Below are 21,811 nucleotides of genomic sequence, written 5' to 3'. Positions count from 1 at the left end.
CGTTTCCAAAACTCAGTTTTTTTGAACAATTTAAAAAAGTCTAAAGGATGAATTTCAATTTTAATTTCAGCAGTTGTGTTTCACTCACTTGCACAAATATCCTATCAGAGCTCTGTTACCGCCCCTCCTCTGTCATTGGCTGACAGCTGCGTCAGTCAGAGGGACCGGCCGCGGGTGGGCGGGGCCGCCTGGTGACGTCACAGTCACACGGCTCCTCATGAGGTGCGGAGAGCAGCGGAGTGTCAGAGCAGAGAGAGAGAGAGCTGCTTGTGTGAGTCGGAGCGGAGCGTCCTGTTCATCAGTCTGGATTATAAACATGTATTTTGTGATTTCTGCCATGAAAGGTAAGATTTAAAGTGCGCGTGCGCACCTGTCATGACTCCCCGTGCAGCTTGTCGCGTTTTCTTAACACTTTTCTAAAATGTTTTGTTTTGCGCAACTTGTATCAAAGATTTGTGTGAAAGAGACGATGCTCCACTCGGTGTGTTTCTTCGCAGCGGAGAGTTTGTAGTTTTATCATGAAGAGGTCCGAGAGCTCAGATGAGGTTTGGAGACTCTTATAAAGAGTTTATTACAACTATTTTTATCAACCTACTCGAATGCCTTTTTTTAATATATAGCACATATTTGATATGATTAACTTAATTAATAATAAATAATAATAATTAATTAATTAATTATAGGTTTAACTGTTATACTGTTAAAATATATAATTGTGATTTTAATGGGGGGATGCAAAAAGTGGTGTAAATTGGGTCATTGTGCATAGTAAGCTGTACATTTATTTATTTATTTTGATGGTAATGATTTATGTTGGACTTGAAGGCCGACTGCGCGGGAAAAAATCAATTTATAGATTCAAACTCTTTTCACAAATCATAAATGAGATTCATGAAACACAAAAAAAGTTTGTTATTAAAGCAGAAAGAAGACAACAAACAACAGGATTAAAAACCATCTTGACAAAATGTAAAAGGAACTTAAGAAAACTTATTTTCATGTTCTGAAAATCGCTTGAGCCTTAAATAAATGATGTTTTAGTTTGGAGAACTCACATTCACATTTTTTTTATCAACTTCTGTCCTTTTACTCAAAAACCTTCTTTTACATTGAACAGAGTTTTGTCTAACAGGTTTAAAAACATTTAAGCACACGTTAATTTTAATTTAAAAAAAGTTAAATAAGACAAAAGACGCATTCATGATTTTATTGAAATTAATCTACCTTCCTGGCAGTATGGACTGGACCCTTGGACTTTTTCTTCAGTGGCCCTGAAGGCTGACAAATTGCAAAATACATTTCACTTATTGCAAATAATGTTTCTAAAGACTCTTTTATAAGAGACAAAAAAGATTCATGTAAAGAAGGAAAAATTAACGATATGCTAAACAATTTCTTTTCAATCTGTCTCCCTGTGGTCTAAATGAAACATCTGTGTTTCTGAGCTTTGGTCCAAATATAACATGAATCCAGCAGCAGAGGAGGTTTGTGACTCTGTAGAAACCAGCTCTCTCTGAACGCTCCGTTTTGGTGTGTGTCTCTTTAAATGTAATAAGCCCCGCCCCCTGAGTTTTCCCGTAGACATCACTCGTCTGTAGAGAGAATAAAAATAACGGACCTGCATAAAAGTTTTGCTCTAGGCTGGAGGTGGAGTCCAGGGGAGGAGAGACCAGGGGAGGGGAGGGGGATTTTTTTTAACCAGAATCCCACTGTGACATCACAAGGAGAGCATATTTGAAACGGAGCGTTTTCCTCTGTGTAGTCAGACTTCTGCAGAGCACAAATAAAGAACTGGATGGATTTATTTCACATGTTGTGTGTTGACAGACACTCAGGTTACCAAACGGTTCATCATATGTCCCCTTTAATAAAAGTTGTGTTTCAAAAAAACATGGCCACGCTTTGTGAAATGTTCATGCAGTTATTTTTGTGAAATTATTTTTGTATTTTGAGAAATCCTTTTGCATTTCATTCCCGACGTCTTGGTTTTGTGGTTTATTTTGGAGATTCATTAAATATTTGTGCGTTCTGTGAAATGTTTTGGCAGCTTCGGACTCGTCTCTGTTGAAGGAGTATTTCACTTCTGTAGTATTGATCATTTCAAACGAGTGACTTCCTCGTCCAGCTGTGGCGTTCACACTGGACTCGTGTGGTTGTTGTTTACTGAGGAGCCGAGAGAGAGACGACACCTTCACTGATCGTGTAAACACTATTTTTAGGGCTGTCAGTGAAATGAATTACACAGTAAAGGAGTGTGATATTACGGGCAGCGTAACACAGACGATGAGGTGCACGCTGTGTGTGTGTGCGTGTGTGTGTGTGTGTGTGTGCGTGTGTGTGTGTGTGTGTGTGTGTGTGTGTGTGCGTGCATGTGATCTGTTTATGGTGGATGAAATCTGAAAGTTGGATTGAATAAAAGAACAAATGTCTTTGAAGATGAAACGTGCTGACAGTGGACGTTCATTTGAAGATCACACACACACACACGCACACACACACACACACACCTACACACACTTTCTTGATTTCCTGGTTGATCTTCATTCCAACCCTCACCTGTGGTCATGAGCTGTATGTAGTGACTGAAAGAATAAGATCACAGATACCGGCGGCTAAAATGAGGTCTGAGCTCAGCCTTGGAGAGGAGGGGGAGGAGCTTAGACATTCAGGGGCAAACTGAACAGAAACTGCACGCTGTGACCTTCACTGTCCACAAAGTAAATCTTCATACAGGATGACAGTTTCAAGAGTATCAGGTCAAAGCAACAGGTGTTGCAGCGATGGAAGCGGGCAGTGGAACTGCTTCAGATAGAAGTGATTGTACCCGAGCTAAAAAGCCTCTGCATGTTTCTAATAAGCTCCAGCAGCAGAAAGCTGCTCAAACTAGGATCAATGTTGGAGATGAAACATGGAGAGAGGTTAGAACGCAGAAAGCTTTACAGACCCATGCAGAGCTGGCTAAACACTGAAGCTACAGTGTCCACCACATGCAGAGCTGGCTAAACACTGAAGCTACAGTGTCCTCCACATGCAGAGCTGGCTAAACACTGAAGCTACAGTGTCCACCACATGCAGAGTTGGCTAAACACTGAAGCTACAGTGTCTCTACATGCAGAGCTGGCTAAACACTGAAGCTACAGTGTCCACCACATGCAGAGCTGGCTAAACACTGAAGCTACAGTGTCCACCGCATGCAGAGTTGGCTAAACACTGAAGCTACAGTGTCCACCGCATGCAGAGTTGGCTAAACACTGAAGCTACAGTGTCCACCACATGCAGAGCTGGCTAAACACTGAAGCTACAGTGTCCACCACATGCAGAGCTGGCTAAACACTGAAGCTACAGTGTCCACCACATGCAGAGCTGGCTAAACACTGAAGCTACAGTGTCCACCTCATGCAGAGCTGGCTAAACACTGAAGCTACAGTGTCCACCTCATGCAGAGCTGGCTAAACACTGAAGCTACAGTATCCACCACATGCTGACCTGTGTGAGAGGAGGGGGCGGAGCCAGACAGCTCTCTTGATGATTAGAGTTTAGACTGCAGTACTCATTTTAAACACTAGGGGTTAGTACAGTTATATACTGCTCCTTTAAAGTGCAGAGTTCAGCTTTCCTGCATTATTAATGCTTTACTATGTAAAAGTAAATGATTACCCAGAATGCACTTCACTTAAATGGCAGTCGTTATTTATTTAGAAGGTTGTGTTTCTCTTTAATGTAACAACTTTGCTTTCATTCGGCTTAAACTGCACATATCTAGTCTTTGCTGGCTCTGCACAGGGTGTGTGTGTGTGTGTGTGTGTGTGTGTGTGTGTGTGTGCGTGTGTGTGCGTGTTCAAGCTGTCTGGTCCACAGTCACAGTGTGTGAGAAAGCGCTGCAGGAGGCATTTAGCCAGCCTGTTATGTCAGAGGATTACAACAGGCAGCAGATTATTTAACTGTTCTCTGCGGGGACGAGTGACATCATCGCTACCTCAGCTGCTCGCAGACACACAGATGAGGAAGATGTGTGTGTCGTGTTTCTGGTTGCTGTTCTTTCTGGTGTGGTCAGTGTGGAGGGAGGCAGAGGGAGGTGTTCATGAGTGGCAGATTGGGGGGGTTTTGGAGGTGAGACAGACCTCCTGACTGGAGCAGGAGGAGACCGGTCAGCGCAGCGGGGCGGGCTGAAAGGTGGGGCACAGGTCGGGAGAGGGGGCAGCACGCTGTCTGCCTGCTGAGACCAATCAGGCTTCACATCAGTGGAGAGAAAAACCCTGAATCTTCAGGACTGAACGATACTCTGCTTTTTAGAGTTTACGATGCAGAAATCAAACGTGTAAGAAAATCAAACACGCTTCCTGTCGTCCACACTTCCTGGGCGCTGAGGTGGAGGTCGGAGCACGCCGTGCATGAACGAGGACGGCGGTGCTTAAGAGGAAGACACCGTCTGATGGTGGCGGCGGGGGCGTCAGTAGAGCCAGATCACCTGGCTGAAGGTTGGAGGAGCTCCGTCTACTCCAGAGTTCTTTTGTTCATTTCATTTTCTTTCCCTGTTTTCTTGGGCTGTTGGAGTGAAAAACGGGAATGACAGAGTTGGGAACGACGGGCAGGAAAGTTTCAGGGAAAAGTCATGAGGTGAAACAGATGGAGGAGGACTTGAGGAGAGAGGGTGAAGAACTAGGATAGGGGGAGGATGGAGGAACCTTGACACATTTCAAAGGCACGTCGGTGGCGGCGGCGGCGGCGGCGGCTTATCGGCCCTCCTCTCCGCTCCCTCTTTGATCCGCTGTCTGAAAACTTTATTATGTTTTAAATTGGGTTTCACATAATTTATCCATCAGGGACTTGATTTGCCCGAGCTTTAGCATTTCTGGGGTAAACACGCGGTGGCTCACACGCACTTCTTCCAGCTCATTAGCCTTGACGTAGCGCCGCTATACTGCTAATTACACATTATACGGCAGTAGCTGCTATACAGCGAAGCATCTGCAGCGTCCGCTGGGAAAACACAGCCAGGTTCAAGCGTTCATCTGGAGCTCTGAATTTAATTACTGTTGGTGCAGGATGAACTTCTAACGGCCACACACACTCGGTGCAGAGGAACAGAAGGCTGCCGACATGTTTCAGGCTTTTGGCTTTTTCGTCATAATAAAAAGTTGAACAAAGGAATTAATCTTTCAGAAATCGCAAACTTTAAAAAAAAATAAAAATAAATTTAAGGGTTTATTATTTAGGTTTTTTCTGCCTTTATCTCGAGGGAGGATGATGCAGAGTGGGGAGCCGCAGGTCGGATCTGGACCTGGGATCACCTGCCTGCAGGACCAAGCCTCCACACATGGGGCACGTGCAAAAACCAGCAGGCTGCCAGCGTCTCATTACAAGCAGCTCTCACTGCTGAATTCCAAAAGATCCAAGTCTGGTCCAGGAGCTGATATCTTAGTCACTGTGTGTGTGTGTGTGTGTGTGTGTGTGTGTGTGTGTGTGTGTGTGTGTGTGTGTGTCCCAGCTCTGTCAGCCAAGGTGCACGACGCATCCACTTACCCCAGAGCAGAGCGAGTGGGGCAGGAAGTCAGACACCAAAACAACATTAAAATCCAGTTTATTTTCAAAATAAAAGCCTCCGTTTCCACATCGTCAGACTGAATCACCAACGGTACAAGAGACAAGTCCACAGTTCACCTTCATCGGTTTAGAATAATAAATAATGTGTGTGTGTCTGATGTTGTGTTTCTTAGAGTTTCCTGTGATCTGGTCTCGTGTGATTCTGTTCTCGACTCGAGGACTCGGTGCTGCGCTCTGAAGAGCAGACAGTTCAGGCTCACACAGTATGAACATGTCAAAGTAAGAGGACAGGTTGAGTGTGAGTGTGATGGAAGCGGCACACAGAAGACTCACAGGTCGGAGATGTGACGAAGCACCAACCTGTTCCTGATGAACAAGCTGCTGCCTCGTCTGCTGCCGGGCTCGATGAGCGTGCCGCTGATCCACGTGTGCTGCCATATGTCTACTGTTATCAAATCCACATGACGTGGAGGCTGGATGAGCGCGTTTGCAGGACGCCGCCCGCTCTGCCCTCCCAAACACGGGACCCGAGACCTCTCTCTGTGTTAAACCAGGTTTAGGGTCCAGGTCTTTTCACACCTGGAGGGTCTGGAGGAGGTCGGGCTCTTTGCCTTCTCAGGTTCGTTTGGACGGACGTCCAAACAAACTGATGCGGGAAAACGAGCGAGTCGAGGTGGTCTGGACTTCCCTCCAGACAGGATGAGGAAGAGGAGCGAGGACAGGATGAGGAGTGAGCAGAGGATGATGAAGAGGAGCGAGGACAGGATGATGAAGAGGAGCGAGGACAGAATGAGGAAGAGGAGCGAGGACAGGGTGAGGAAGGGGAGCGAGCAAAGGATGAGGAAGAGGAGCGAGGACAGAATGATGAAGAGGAGCAAGCAGAGGATGAAGAAGAGGAGCGAGGACAGAATGAGGAAGAGGAGCGAGCAGAGGATGATGAAGAGGAGCGAGCTCTCGGAGGGAGCAGAGGATGAAGAAGAGGAGCAAGCAGAGGATGAGGATGAGGAGCGAGCTGAGGATGATGAAGAGGAGCGAGCTCTCGGAGGGAGCAGAGGATGAGGAAGAGGAGCGAGCTCTCGGAGGGAGCAGAGGATGAAGAAGAGGAGCGAGCTCTCGGAGCGAGCAGAGGATGAGGAAGAGGAGCGAGCTGAGGATGATGAAGAGGAGCGAGCTCTCGGAGCGAGCTGAGGATGAAGAAGAGGAGCGAGCTCTCGGAGGGAGCAGAGGATGAAGAAGAGGAGCGAGCTCTCGGAGCGAGCTGAGGATGAAGAAGAGGAGCGAGCAGAGGATGAGGATGAGGAGCGAGCTGAGGATGATGAAGAGGAGCGAGCTCTCGGAGGGAGCAGAGGATGAGGAAGAGGAGCGAGCTCTCGGAGCGAGCAGAGGATGATGAAGAGGAGCGAGCTCTCGGAGCGAGCTGAGGATGATGAAGAGGAGCGAGCTCTCGGAGCGAGCAGAGGATGAGGAAGAGGAGCGAGCTCTCGGAGCGAGCTGAGGATGATGAAGAGGAGCGAGCTCTCGGAGGGAGCGTCACACACAGGTCTGACTGATGAAACGGACTCACACACAGGTTGTTTCACACTCGGCTGTTTGAAGTCGGAGAAGATGCTGACGGATGTGAAAGTTTAGTGACGGCTGACGAGTCATTACGAAACTTTCCTCAGAGGATCACTGACTTAGAGAGCGATGAAGAGGAGGAGAAGGTTATCAGCTTTCACGTCTTAGTCATCGACCTAAAGGTCAAACTCAGAGAACACTCAGATGAATTCATGTTGACTTCAATGAAGCCTAAAAAGCAGATTGGCTAATCAAAAGGTTAGCATCCACATCATGCGCGACATAAAAAGCCACGTTCCCACACAGCGGTCCGGTCCGGATTGGTACGGTTCGGTACGGTTTGGTTCGATTTAGCCCGATCCCGTTTGTGTTTCCACAGCCACCCGTGCCCTATTTGGTAGGTGGCGTGTCAACCGGATGCCGATAGCCGCTACGTCAATAGCATCACATGATAGCAGCTAGCCGCTAACAGCTAACCGCTAACTAATAAATTCAACAAAGGAGAAAAATGCTACACAAACAAAACCAACGAAGAAGACATCCAGCAGTTCATCTCCTCTGTCACTGTCATGTGACATAAACAATCAGCTGTGTATTTAAACACAGCGGGGTTGTGTGTACCGTTGTCACACAGGAAGTGAGGATTCTTTCAACCAATCAGCAGACTGCCGTGTTTAGCTCCACCTTTTTTGGGTCGGCTCCACATTCTTGGCACCCCAACGGAAGGGACCCAAAAAGTGGGACGGTACGGATCGGTTATTTGGGAATCTTTCCCGGGATTAGCCTATGGAAACGCCGAACCGAGACGAACCGAGCCGGACCGCTCGGTGGAAACGAAGCTTTAATGTCATGGCCCTTTAAACCTTAACTGTTAAAAAGTTGGGACTGATCCAAACTGAGAATGGGATGAGCGCTGATTCAGGGGCTACACCGTTGATTCAGGGGCCCGGATACTTGTGTGGGCGTGGCGAGTGACGGGCGGCGGTGTGACTGTATGAGCGAGGGGGATCGCTGCATGTTCGTATCGCCGCCGCTCGTGTCGTTTAGTTTCCTCTCTTTGACGTTCTCATCCTGTTCCTGCTTCGTTTGTTAAAACACCTTTTTTAAAGAAGTAAAGAGAGCACATCCTGGATACGAAGCGCTTCTGAACTCACGGAGCGCGCGATCAACGTAAACCGGTGATGTAACTTTGTAGTGAAGCTTATCACGATGACGTCACGGATCACATCAATGAAACATTTCCTCTTGGTTGTGTGCAGAGAGGAAATGAATCACTGACTTCCTGTCCTCTTCTCCGTCACTCGTCTCGTCTTGTGGTCCAGAGAGGAGGAGGAGGAGGAGGAGGAGGAAGAGCGAGCCTCGGTAGCCTTCACTGAGCCTGAGGGGGTCTTAAAAAAAAACCCCAAAACAAAGCAGATGTTTGTGCTGCAGCTGGCAGAGTGTATAAATATCCGCCGCTCTCACGTCGGCTCTAATTTCAGGCGGTGGCTTTGTTGAACGCAGCCTTTGATGTTGAAATGTAGAATTCAGACGGGATTAACGCTCAGAGAGCTAATTACTGCAGAGAGGAAACTGCAGCACGGATGATTCTCTGTGTGTGTGTGTGTGTGTGTTTGAGGCTTTGTTTTATTTGGTGTTGGAACATTTGTTGATGCAGAAGTATCTACGATATCTGAATATAATCCTCTGTCAATGTTCATCAGCATTTTTTCTGTTTGAATATTTCATCATTGCACAGGCAAAAAATATTGTCGTTTTTTTTCGACGTGCTGAGTAAAAACACTCTGTCGTGTTTAAAGGAGACGTATTCTGAAAAATCCACTTTCACAGTGTTTATCTGGGGAACCTGAGTGGACTCAAAACGTGTGAAATAAATCCGTCCAGTTCGTTTGTTTGTGCTCTGCAGAAGTTTGACAACACAGAGGAAAACGCTCCGTTTCAAATATGCTCTCCTTGTGATGTCACAGTGGGATTCCCCCTCCCCTCCCCTGGTAACTCCACCCCCAGCCTTGAACAACACTTTTGTGCAGGTTGGCCATTTTTGTTCTTGCTAGCAATCCGCGGGGCCGCGTCAGTTTGGACTCATTTTCACAGGTCGAGTGGAAGCAATAAGCAATAAGTTGTGTGTAGGTGATCAGCCCCCTTTAAGGAGAAACCAGCGGGAGTGCAGAGATTTTCCCTTCATGACATCACAAAGGGCAGTAGCCCCTCCCCCAGCTAGGTGTTTGTTCTGGTCCATTTATTTTTGACCTCTTACGATCCCACTGAACATTTTATGTTGTTATCCCTTTGATGTTTCCCTGTTCGATTCTTGGCTTGTTTGTTGGACGTCTCGTTCCCACTGAAGTCTCACTCGACTTGTCGTCGTGCTTCTCACGGCTTCATGCTAAAGTGAGATTAACACTTCGAGCACCTGCCTGTTTGTGGGCATCCTGTGCCATGTAACGCTGCCATGGTAACCACAAAAAAAAAAGAAAAAGCCATGTCCATGCCGCCTGCAGCGGAGAAATCACAATGATGCATATAGAAAGTGTTTTTTAAAAAAGGACCTGCGAGCTCACCAGAGGTGTGATCACAGAGGCGACATGGTTTCACACTGTGGTCGGAGCGGTCCAGGCTGAGCAGAGCTGAGAATTACTGAGAAAACACACACACACACACACACACACACACACACACACACACACACACACACACACACACACACACACACACACACACACACACACTCACACACACACCATTTGTAATGATCGTCTTACCTTGTTATGTCAGATTCTAGCATTTGAACCTTACTTCCTGTGTTTCCTTCTTACACACTCATGACAGCGTTTCATCCGATTTGTTTTGTTTTTGTTTGTTTGTTTGTTTGTTTGTTTTCCTGGGAGAGAGAGGACTTCAGTCAGTCAGTCAGAAACACACACACAGTGCTGGAGTTCCTCCGAGGTTGAATGAGTTCAGCCGAGGATCACGTAGATGTTCATTCACTGGGTCAGGCGGTCGATCCGTCTTCTGAGTGAGGGGCGGAGCTTAGAGGCACACGGGGACAGAACAGAGGTGTGTGTGTGTGTGTGTGTGTGTGGGTGGGTGTGTGTGTGTGGGGGTTAAGAGAGGAGGGAGCGGAGTTAAGTCGGTTCACATGAGGATAGATTGTAGAGTCAAGGGTGTGTGTGGTGTGTGTGTGTGTGTGTGTGTGTGTGGGGGGGGGGGGGGGTGTAAATATTTATTGTGGAGCCAGCCTTAACTTCCTTTTGTTACTTTAATGTTTTGTTTTTTTATTATAGCAACTATTTCTGAGCCTTTCACCCTCTGACTGTTTAAATACAGAGCTCCAGTAGAGGAGCAGTATGTGCTCTGACACCTAGTGTTTAAAACAGGTACTGCAGTTCAACACATTGGGACGGAGCTGTCACACCGACGGTGAAACTTCAGGTGAAGATAAACTCACAGAGACAAACAGCAGAGTGATGATCCTTCTTCTCCTTCATGTCTCAGACCGCTCTACTGAACCAGAGTGTGTGTGTGCGTGTGTGTGTGTGTGTGTGTGTGTGTGTGTGTGTGCGTAGTGTTTGTGTTCATGTGGTTGCACACTTACATAACTTCCCTCTGCTAAATTTAGCGGCTCCGAGCCGAGCTGTCTGTTACGAGCTGCATGCTGAGTGTGTGTGTGCGTACGCACCAAACCGTCCAATCACGAGCTGATCCATTAAGACTGTTAGACTTTGTTCAGACTCTGATCTGACTGACTGACCGGATCAGATCTGCCCGTCCGTACTCAGCTGGTCTGATCCACTTTGGTTTCTATGGTAACCAAAGCAAATACAACAGGAAAATGCACGACAGAGAAGTGTGATTATTCCTGATGCAGACGGTCTCGTAGAGCGGTCGGTCCGCAGGCTTGTTGTTTGGATTCTTGCTGTTTCCTGTCACTGAACAAAGTTCACTTCCTGCTGGATCTGCGTCGCCGCCGTTGGTTGTTTTTGTCGATGGCGTTCAGATTGAGACGGATCTGTAGGAGTCAGATGTGAAACCAGCTGCAGGTTTGTGTTCAGGCTGTCAGAAAATCAAACCACATAAAATCAGTGCAGTGTGAACACCTGCTGTCGATCCAATCCAAAACAAACCGCCGTTAGGCCACGCCTCCTCCATATTGAAGCCTCGGGGTTATCACCATGTAATCACCAGGGCGCCGGTGTGTGAGCTCATTTCTTCTTTTCATATTCTCTAAAGTTGCTCTGACGCAATCACACTGAGACATCGCCTCAAGTGGACATTTAAGGAACTGCAGCTCTCACGCGACCCAGCAGGGTCGATCAGGTCCTGGTCCTGGTCCTGGTCTGGGTCCAGCGAGCACGTGTCTTGGAGGAGGCTGCAGATGGTGATGCAGCTGCTGACAGATGTTGTAATGATGCTAACATGTGATTGTCCTCCTGTGTCTGCAGCTCAGATTGAAATCATTCCCTGTAAGATCTGTGGAGATAAATCCTCAGGGATCCACTACGGGGTGATCACCTGCGAGGGCTGCAAGGTAAGATTAAAAAAACTATCAGTTTTTAAAAGTAACGGCGCTCGATGCTTCTCCAGCTAACGTGACAAACACACATTTTCTCTTGCACATACATGAAACGGTAAATATTTGGAGCCTGTCGTCTTCTGCAGCTTCACAATTAAAGGCACGCTGAACGACTTAGCACCTCGTAAATGAACATCTGCTTCCAGTCTGACGAGTGGATGCAGGAAGTGTCGTCTCCACGTGCATGACGTTGCACCACACTTTTAAGTAGCCTAACGAGAGCTTTACCTTCTGGATATGTTAAAGTGACCCATGCATTGTTTTTTAACCCTGTCGCTGTTATTCCACAGCAACTGGTCGGATTCTTTTTTGGGTTTCAGGCCAGCGTCATGAGCGGGAGCAGAGGAAACATTTGACACCGTTTGGCACAGAAAACGCTCCTCTTGTTAGATTAGTTCCCCAAACAAGGCCGTGTGTTGAGCTGCAGCAGCTGCTGTCTGCAGCTGGAGGCTCATTTCACAGCCAACAAGCAGACGATGGAGATTTATCTGAGCGCTAATAGAAGGACGGGAGGGGGTTGATGGATCATGCATTCGGGGGATCTTGGCCAGAAAGAAGCGGGAAAATGTCTCCTAAGTGAATGTATATCTGAAATGTGGTGAGACGATGAGGGAGCCACAGATGTGCCACAGCTGTCTGAACGATGAGCTCTGACGTTTTCTCTCCTCTGTCAGGGTTTCTTCAGGCGGAGTCAGCAGAGTAACGCCGCCTACTCGTGTCCTCGCCAGAAAAACTGTGTGATCGACCGAACCAGCCGCAACCGCTGCCAGCACTGCCGTCTGCAGAAATGTCTGTCTGTGGGCATGTCCCGAGACGGTGAGACATGACAACCATGAACATGGCGTGTGTGTCAGAGTAACTGGATCATGGCGCTCGCAGTTATTCGAGGGAATATGTTTTTTACTGTGCAAATAATTTGAATACATTTAAAACATGAAATATAATCAGTGTCTTTAGATTTACAAACATCACGAACTGAAGCGAGTCAGGTGGAGTTTATGATACTGGTTCTGGTTTTGGTTCTGAAGTTGACGCAGGGATGTGAACACATGTCGAGTCGTTGATGCTTCCTAAGTCGTCCTCTTTTCTCATTCGCAGCCGTGAAGTTCGGCCGCATGTCGAAGAAGCAGCGGGACAGTTTGTACGCTGAGGTGCAGAAGCATCGCCTGCAGCAGCAGCAGCAGCAGCAGCAGCAGCAGCAGCAGCAGGGTTCCCTCCTCCTGTCCCATCCCAGCCTGGGCGCCCCGAGCCCGGGCGAGGCCGAGCCGCTCTCCCCTCACTACAGCCTCTCCTCCAGCGGCCTCACAGAGCTGCCCGATGACCTGGGCGGATACATCGAGCAGAACTCGCCTGAAGCTGGATCCGTGTCATCCAAGGTCTGCAGGTTTTTTTTAACCCTCTAGACTTTCACAATAAGAGTCTTTTTTTTTTGTCTGAACCTGCTCTTCCTCACACAGGCAGACTCTGGAGGAGGAGGAGGGGGCGGATTTTACCTGGACTTCCAGCCCTCCCCGGACCAGTCAGGACTGGATATAAACGGCATCAAACCGGAGCCGCTGTGCGACTATGGCTCCGATAACGGCTTCTTCCCGTACTGCTCCTTCAGCAACGGGGACGCGTCCCCCACCGTGTCCATGGCTGAACTCGGTAAGGGGGAGGAGAAGGGGCTCAGGGGACGGGAGCTCAAATCCAATCTGAGTCAAATCCAAAATATCGTCGTTTGATTTTGCACTAATCCATCAGAAGTTTGAATCTGTGAAGTTATTTCAGAGTTCTTTGACAAATGAGCAAAATCTGCAAATTTTTTTTTGCATCATTTGACAAAAACATTACAATAATACAACTTTCAGACAAGATGCATTATTAGACCTTACAGGGTGTTTAAAAAAAAAATATCTGCATGAAGCAGACGTAGAAGAAGTCAAATAAAACTTTTGAATATAAAAAAAGTAATCTCTTCATTCCCCCTCAAACCTCCCACAACCAGATTACCTAAAAAAAAACAATATAACATATAATATATTGATCTGTATAGTCATTCCACCCACCTTCCTTTATGTAAACACATGATGCATCAGCACTGTGAAGTTAAAGTTTGAATGACAGTAAAGAAAGTCTAAATGGGCCGCTGAGTCGTGTCGTGCACGTTTGTGAGGAGACGTCGTGTTGGAGACAAAGTCTGCTCCGACCTGCGAGGGATCCTCACGCTGAACTTTAAAACAAAAAACACGAGTGCTGTCAGAGAGCTGGAGGGAAACGTGGACGAGGAGAGAGAGAGAGAGAGGAGCGAGCAAGCAGATCCAGAAAGGTTGTTTAAATAGCAGGAGGCTTCAGAGCTCATTAAAACCTCCGTGTGGTAATTAGCCGTCTGTTAATTAGGACCTGGTGGGACTTGGCGGGGCACTCGATGGGGGAAATCATCTCTTTACTTTCCCTGGAGATTTTTTGTCTTTCTTTGAAGAAACATTTATCATAATACTCCTCCTCCTCCTCGTCCCTTCATCCTCGAGCTGCTTCTGTTGTTACCTCGTCATTCCTTCACTCCTTGATGCTGGAACAATTAGCAGCCGCACAGTTCCTTCTGAATTAAGATTCACAGACATTAGTTTGACACACTTTTATCTGCAGATGGTAAATGGACTGCAGCTTGTGTAGCGCGTTTCTCCTCTTCAGATGTAAAGAACTTTCTCTCCTTTGTTAAACTCTCGTTAGCATTTTTAGCTCCTCCTTTTTTGCGTCGTAAGACATCAAACTTGACTCTGTATTTCTGGTTGTTCTCTCGCTCACCAGCTCTCTGTCACCTTTTCAGATCACCTGGCTCAGATCACCTCGAAGTGTCACCTGGAGACGTGTCAGTACCTGAGGGAGGAGCTGCAGCAGATGAGCTGGCAGAACTTCCCGCAGGACGAAGTGGACAGCTACCAGAGCAAGGTGTGTTTAACTCTGCAGCACCATCACACATTAAAGTCACCTTCAGCTGGACGAGCCTCCACGTGCTCTAACTGTTTCAAGCTGCTGTCACACTCCTGCAGTACCTGGAGTGTCCACTAGAGGCTGGCTGCAGCAGCACAGGAAGTCACATACACACCCATTCAAACAGCCTGTTTTTACAGCAGACATGAACATGTTTACAGCCTGCTTCAAAAAACCAAATAGGTGTGATTAGCTCATGTCTCCATCCACACACACTGTACGGGGGGGAATGTTTTGATGACTCAGCAGTTCTGATTGGATGAAGGATCAGAGTTATTCACAATAAGGCGTGTAGCTGAGCTGATTGACAGGTGGGCGCCGTGTAGCGGTTTGTCAGGAGGCTTAAAACCCGCCTCAGCTCTCAGCCTGTCGTTAGCTTGACTCAAAGTTAGGCCTGTTTCGATGGGTCTTTAGCGCCCCCTGCAGGAACAGACAGGTGATGTCAAGGAGCTAACGGCTCTGCACGTTCCCCCCCCCGAGAACTATAAATGATGTTTGTGTTTGCACGGCTCTAACCTGTCGGTCTTTACTCCGTGTGTGTGTGTGTGTGTGTGTGTAACCTCTGCAGCCACAGGAGTTGATGTGGCAGCTCTGCGCGGTGAAGATCACGGAGGCCATCCAGTACGTGGTGGAGTTCGCCAAACGGATCGACGGCTTCATGGATCTCTGTCAGAATGACCAGATAGTGCTGCTGAAAGCCGGTGAGAGCGACCACGAGGGGTTTAAAAAAACAAACAAGTTTTCATTCACAACACACGTCAGGCGATATCGATCCTTCGACATTAACACGTCAGAAGTATTTAATAACAAGAACAGCGTGGCGTGATGTGAACCACTTTGGCTAACCTCAGCTGGAAACTATCTGTCTGTGCAATCCATACAGCGCCCTCTGCTGGTGACAGAGACAACTGCCAGTTTAATGCACTGACACTCAAATTAAATCTTATTTGACTGGTGAATAAATCGAGTGATGTCAACACATATCAGAGATAATGTGAGGAAATACAGATAGTCCAGATATGCTAATATCGGCTGATATTATCGGCGGGTCGATTTATCGGTCGGGCGATTTAAAAAAAATAAAAATAGATGTTGTTTTACTTGGTGACATTTTTCCTTTAATAGCAAGAAAATGTGTAAGAGATGCGTCTGTGTGTAGCAGAAGGAAGAGGAATGACATCATTAGATTACACATCAGCGTCTTCACCTGTGTCTGCATGTTTCCCCTGCAGGCTCGCTGGAGGTCGTGTTTGTGCGAATGTGTCGCATGTTTGACTCTCAGAACAACACCGTCTACTTTGACGGGAAGTTCGCCGGGCCGGACGTCTTCAAAGCTTTAGGTGAGCTCGCACCGCTCCCTCCTGCTCGCCATGTTTTCATGCAGCGGCGGCGTGACCTGCTGGTTTGTTTTCAGGAGTGTTTAAAGATCGGTCTGTGCGTGTGTGTGTGTGTGTGTGTGTGTGTGTGTGCGTGTGTTTCCAGGTTGCGATGACTTGATCTCGTCAGTGTTCGACTTCGCTAAGAGCATGTGTTCGCTGCACCTGTCGGAGGACGAGCTCGCTCTCTTCTCGGCGTTCGTTCTGCTCTCTGCAGGTACGTTCCTCCAACCAGGTGACGGAGCGTTTATCCCGCTCTGTTTGCCTGAAGACTTTCTTTGACTTCACGAGCTGAATAAGCATCTGACCGTGTGTGTGTGTGTGTGTGTGTGTGTGTGTGTTTGCCACAGACCGCTCGTGGCTGCAGGAGAAGCTGCAGGTGGAGAAGCTGCAGCAGAAGACTCAGCTGGCTCTGCAACACGTCCTGCAGAAGAACCAGCGAGAGGACGGCCTGATCAACAAGGTACAAACACCACCAATCACAGCCGAGCAGGAGGAGGAGGACGCACACACAGTGAAGTGTCCTCACACGCCCTCTGGTGGCAACATGCTGCACTACAGGAAACGTTTATTTTTTCACCTGTGAACACATGATTTCAAACTGACCTGAGTCGTAATCATTACCTTTCATGTCTCCTCCTTCCTCCTTCCTGTTTCCTCTTCTTTCTTGTTCCCTCTGCTGTTTTTCCACACTTGTCTCCTTCATGTTTTCCTCTCCTTGCCTCCTCTTTCCTTTTCTCTTCCTGTCTCTCCTCTTCTCGTCTCCTTGTCTCCTTCCCCACCCTCCCCCTCTTTCATATACTCCACACTCTTGCCTCATCACGACATCTTATTTATTCCTTGTTTCCTACTTTGCTCCCTCTCCGTGCTTGCATCCTCCTTCTCCTCTCTTCTACTTGTCGCCTCCTCTCTTTTCCTTCTCTCCCTCCTTCCTTTCCTTTTCCTCCTCCTTTTTAACCCCTCGATTCCTTCTTTCTCTGCTGTCTTCTTTCCCCTCGCTCGTTTTCACCTCCTTCCCATTTTCTTCTTCTTTCCTTTCCTGTGCTCTTCCCTCACCTCCTTCGTCCTCATTTCTTGTCCCCTTTCCTCTTCTTCCCTTTTGTTTCCTCTGGTCTCCTCTTGACTCCTTCTCTGCTCCCTACCTCTTGTCTCCTCTCCCCCTCGTTCTCCTTTCCTCTCCCGTCCCGCCTCGTCCCGCTCGTCCCGCCCCGTCCTCAGCTCAGGTGTAAGGTGTCCGCGCTGCGCTCGCTGTGCAGTCGGCACACGGAGAAGCTGTCTGCGTTCCGGGCGGTCTACCCTGACGTCGTCGGGACGCACTTCCCTCCTCTTTACAAGGAGCTGTTTGGAGGTGACCTCGAGGTGACCCTGCAGACGGACGACTGAACTTTGACCTCCCCGGAGCGGAGCGGTGAACCGAGGGGACGGACGCTGCAGGGTCGTGGAGGACACTCACGATGACTCACGCTGCTGTTTCACTTCTTCTCCTGAACAGCCGAGTCGACAAAAAACAGAGACGTTGAACTCTTTGTCCTCCTCTTTGACGCAGCGAAGAGTCGGGCTGACTCCGCCCACCTGCACATAAACACACCTCGGACCAGGACGCGGATTCTGATCTGCTCCTGTTTTTAAAGACGTCTGCACTTCTTCTCTCCGTTTCTTTACATGTGAGAGAAAAACTCAAACAAGCAAACAAGGGACATTTAAGCGTCTCAGAGAAACTCGTTCAGCGGGAGCTCGTGGGAACGTTGAGCAGAATGTGAACATGCATGTTGGTGCTGAGCGGTCACCAGCTGTCACCACTCCTCACACAGTTCACACCGCTTTCTTTAAACTGGATGTACATGGAGCTCTCATGACCGTTATCCTCACGTGACAGTGAACGCCTCGCCTAAAAGTCGTCATGCAAATCTTTCTACGTCCGTTTCCCCTCCATTAGTTTCAGCCGTGTCACCGTCACTACAACTCCCATGAGCGCTCCCTGCACACGGCGTTTGATCATAGGTCCTTTCGTGCAGGCCCGTTACCTCACGCTTGCATGACGGCGTAATCGTTGCCGTGGAGACCACGCTGGAGGTGGGAGTAGGAGGAGCTACTCCTGAACCTCGTGCATCTCGTGCAGGTACGTTTAGCACACAGTATAAAACATCATTAAGCAGCTAACCTGCGGCGTGTTTGTTTGGATCGGACGGAGCGCCGTACGAGTGAAGGCGTCTTCACCCGTGAGAGAGAAGTCCCAAAAACATCTTTTGATTCAAATCAAAGTCTCCTGTTTCATTTTTTAAAGGCCTCTTATTGGCTGGCTAAAGTTAGCATCCCAGCTGTAATGGCAGTTTGCTTGATTGTGTTTGATGCACTTTGCTAACCGGGTGGAAAACAAGATGGCGACCACCAGAAAGCTAAAACTGAGCGCTCAAATGTTGCAGGAGGGATTTCTTCATTTCTTCTACACGGAGACTTTCTTCTTTCGGGCAGCGTCACTTATCTATTTTTCCTCTCCGACTTCTGATTTGTTTCTAAGATTCATTTTTATTCGTCCAGGCTGCGTGAGACTCTGGACTTCAACGCCACATTTTCCAAGGAACCAACGTGTTTCATGAGCAGCTGGGTTCATTAGTCTGATGTCTGCAGAATTCATCACTCAGGTTCTTATAATCCAGATTCATCCTCTCGTCTCTTCTCAGGCAGATTCAGCTGATCATTGTACGTCCATCCATCCAGTAGCTTTACCTTCTGTTCCCTGATCCCAGCTGTCATTGGTCGAGAGGCGGGGTTACACCCTGGACCGTTCACCTGTCAATCACAGGGCTGACACACCGTGCAATCTGAATGATTATTTCTCAGCAGAACACGGACACCATGATTGTTCTTTGACAACTCGCTGCGTCGCTTCACTTCTTCTTCTTCTTTGTGTTTGGTTGAGTCAGAGACGAAACCACGGGAAGTGAATCTGCACGAGCGGAGCGAATACAAGCAAGAAAACGTCAGTTAGTGTTTCGATGCACGTCAACACACACACACACACACACACACACACACGCCTCAGCCTCCGAGCCACTTCTTCTTCACACTCTGAGCAGATAGAATCAAAGATTGTCATCCTTCATCCAGCGTGCAGTTAGCCTGTAGCACCACCTGGTGGCCCTGGCAGAAAAGTGCAGGTTCCTTCCCCCCTCTCTCTGTCAGTTTATCAGGTTTAAACATGTTACAGGTGAATCTATCAAACAGGAAGTACTCAGTCAGGAGAGCTTTTTCCTCCAGCTGATTATTTGTAGCAGCTGAAATAAGAAGAAGCTTTTCTCAAAGCTCACAAGACAAAAGAGGCTTCAAACAGCAACATGCAAGCAATATAACAGTGACAGGGTAACGATGAGAGCAATATACAATCTATGCATGATGAAGTGGTACAAATAAAACTGAATTGCACTACGGCCTCTTTCCGGTGTTCACGCCTTCGTATGTGTGACACGTTGAAGTCTGGACGACGTCCTGCTGAGACACTTTTTCTTTCACTTTGTTTCGTTAAATTACAGATTGAAGTAGAAGCAGGAGCACAGAGGAGAAGTAGCAGGGCCGTGTTCAGAGGGGGGCCCCCCCCCCCACATTGGAAGCTCATTGGCCACCCCAAAGTGGATCCAGAAAAAATCTTAAACAGTGATTAGCGATTTGGTTCAACACAGTTTTGAGATCTGTTCTGATCCATATTTAAATATGACGATGTCCAAACGAAACCATGGCAACGTTTCTGTAAACGTTTTTCACTTCAGGGTTTTCAGGTGTCCCAGACTGACATCATTAAAGGTGGCAGTGAGGATGACAGATTTGGTCTCCTGAAGTTAAAAAGGTTGAGCCCTAAAGTCACCAAAGGAATCAGATTTCAGTTTTATGAGGATCCAAAACGTGACCCGAGTACTTGGTCTGCGCCCTCCGTTGACCTCAACACCAAACTGACTTTGAACTTTTTTGCACTACTTCACATGACACCTTTTATCAGGGCAAACAGTCATCAGGGTAAATACAGGCGAGGGTTCATGAGTTGCAATAAGACGTTGCACTGTCCACATTTACATTTGTACATTTTGGTTTGGATGAACTCGAAGTCAGCGTCCGAGCAGAAGGAGCTTCAGCCATGTTTACGTCAGTAAGAAAAGATGCTGAGTCATCAGTAAGAACAGATGCTGAGTCATCAGAATATCACGTCACACTGTCAATAACATGATGTCATTTCTGTTTTAAACGTCGCTGCCTGCTTGCCCAGAACTCGACATAAGTCTCCAGGTCCAAAGCCCGATTAAAAAATGTATTTCTGGCAGATGTTTTTGCGGTAACTTCAGCCAAAATGTGAATGCCTCGCAATAACGTTTCAGTGTTTTTATTGTTGTTCACTGTGTGTAGTTTGAAGATGATGGCATGTCACTGCAGATTCTCTACTCTAAGGTTTCATTTGGGCTGTTTCTGTTTTCTTGTACTTAACCGCCAATCTCTCAGATAATCCGATACGCTGACGACACCGTCTTCTCCCTTCATGCAGCTCATTGGTTTAACTCTTGTTCTTTAAGTATTTTAATGATATGTCTGTACAGGCCGCAGGAAGATACTGGTATGGATGCTTACTGAGCATCAAACTTTTTATCTGTTGATTAATATGCATCATAATGTATAATATCTGGTTTGATATGCACCGCTCTCCTTTAGATGTAGCTGAATAACGGAGAGAGCGTTTGTGTTTCTAAGTTGTGTGTGGTGCTAGGTAACATTTTGTTAGCAGGCTCTTGATTTTTATTTACAATGCCACATTGTATGTTTCCACACAGGGTAAGACATCTAAAGGAAAATTGTATTTTTTTTTAAAGTAAAAAAAAACCTAACGGGAAAACATGAAAACTGGCTTAAAAAAAAATTTAAATAAAATAAACGTTTTAGCAGCTGTTGATTATTTTGCCTGGCAGCTTGAACCAGAATCATTTGGTTTTAACGGGATCCTCTGAGACAGATGGAGCGATCGTTGATGGTCTTTTGAAATGATTATTTTAGGTCTAATAACATCACAGAAAGAATCCCAACAGAGACCTTTGGCATGGATGGGATCATTTGTATTAATCAGCTAACAGATATTTATAAATTACTGAGTTCGGAACGAGATAAAAATCTGTGCGCATGGAAAAGTGTAAATCATGCACATGGATTTGCAAAGATTGCAAATCTGCGCAGTTTACAAAAGCGTGTCTGCAGTTTGCAGAACTCTGCAGTCACAGATTTTTAAAACCACTTTAAGACACGCGTGGAAGCCATCACAGCGTGCATCGTAGCAGCTGGCAGACAGAGTTCAGAGTGTTTGGTTCACTGTCTGTTGTGTGACGTGTAAAGAAAAAACACAATTTTCCTTTGAATGGTCAAATATTATTATGACACTGAAACATGTCATAGTAGAATAATGTAATATCCCAGCATGCACCTGTATCAGTGTGTCAGGCTGGGGTCTGTTGATTTTCTTTGTTTAACATGTTTGATACAAAGCAGAGCTTCTGTATCAGAAATGTAGCAGAATTAAAATAAATAGCTGTGTCGTTTGTTTGGTTGGTTTATTTGGTTTCTGTAATCGTCTCTGCAGGGGGGGGGGGGGGGGGGGGGGGGGGGGGCGTTAAAGAGAGGCTGAATAACAGCAACAGAGAGAAGGATGAGATGGTCTTTCCTGCACATGCATGTGTCTCCAGTAGATGGCAGTAGTGCACAGGAGTCTCTGTGATAACCTGCAGCAAAAGAGGAGAGCGTGTTTCAGCAGAAAACAGGC

The 21,811-nt window shown here is 47.2% G+C and overlaps 1 protein-coding gene across 3 annotated transcripts in view; it reads left to right on the top strand.

The window, feature by feature from the left end:
* The window catches only part of LOC306821346 (nuclear receptor ROR-alpha A-like), a 62,967-nt gene extending 41,375 nt beyond the window's left edge, over positions 1–21,592 (top strand). Inside the window, exons 3-13 of one of the 3 annotated variants that reach the window (XR_013778773.1) lie at positions 11,544–11,629; positions 12,349–12,490; positions 12,773–13,050; positions 13,132–13,321; positions 14,484–14,605; positions 15,216–15,348; positions 15,880–15,987; positions 16,130–16,240; positions 16,374–16,486; positions 17,242–18,218; positions 18,252–21,592. Coding sequence is in view for 2 of the 3 variants with exons in the window: in XM_079339712.1 (XP_079195838.1) it covers positions 317–344; positions 11,544–11,629; positions 12,349–12,490; positions 12,773–13,050; positions 13,132–13,321; positions 14,484–14,605; positions 15,216–15,348; positions 15,880–15,987; positions 16,130–16,240; positions 16,374–16,486; positions 17,242–17,406 (1,476 nt within the window). In the remaining variant the exon portion in view is untranslated. Of the gene's footprint in view, positions 1–242; positions 345–11,543; positions 11,630–12,348; positions 12,491–12,772; positions 13,051–13,131; positions 13,322–14,483; positions 14,606–15,215; positions 15,349–15,879; positions 15,988–16,129; positions 16,241–16,373; positions 16,487–17,241 lie in introns of those variants that run through there. The other 2 variants (XM_079339712.1, XM_079339711.1) reach the window with 2 other exon arrangements.
* Positions 21,593–21,811: the final 219 nt, after the last annotated feature.

Source organism: Symphodus melops, assembly GCF_947650265.1.
Source record: "Symphodus melops genome assembly, chromosome: 3".
Classification (NCBI taxonomy): Eukaryota; Metazoa; Chordata; class Actinopteri; order Labriformes; family Labridae; genus Symphodus; species Symphodus melops.
Note: the sequence above shows the minus strand (reverse complement) of the source record. Positions and strands in the feature narration are given on the sequence as shown.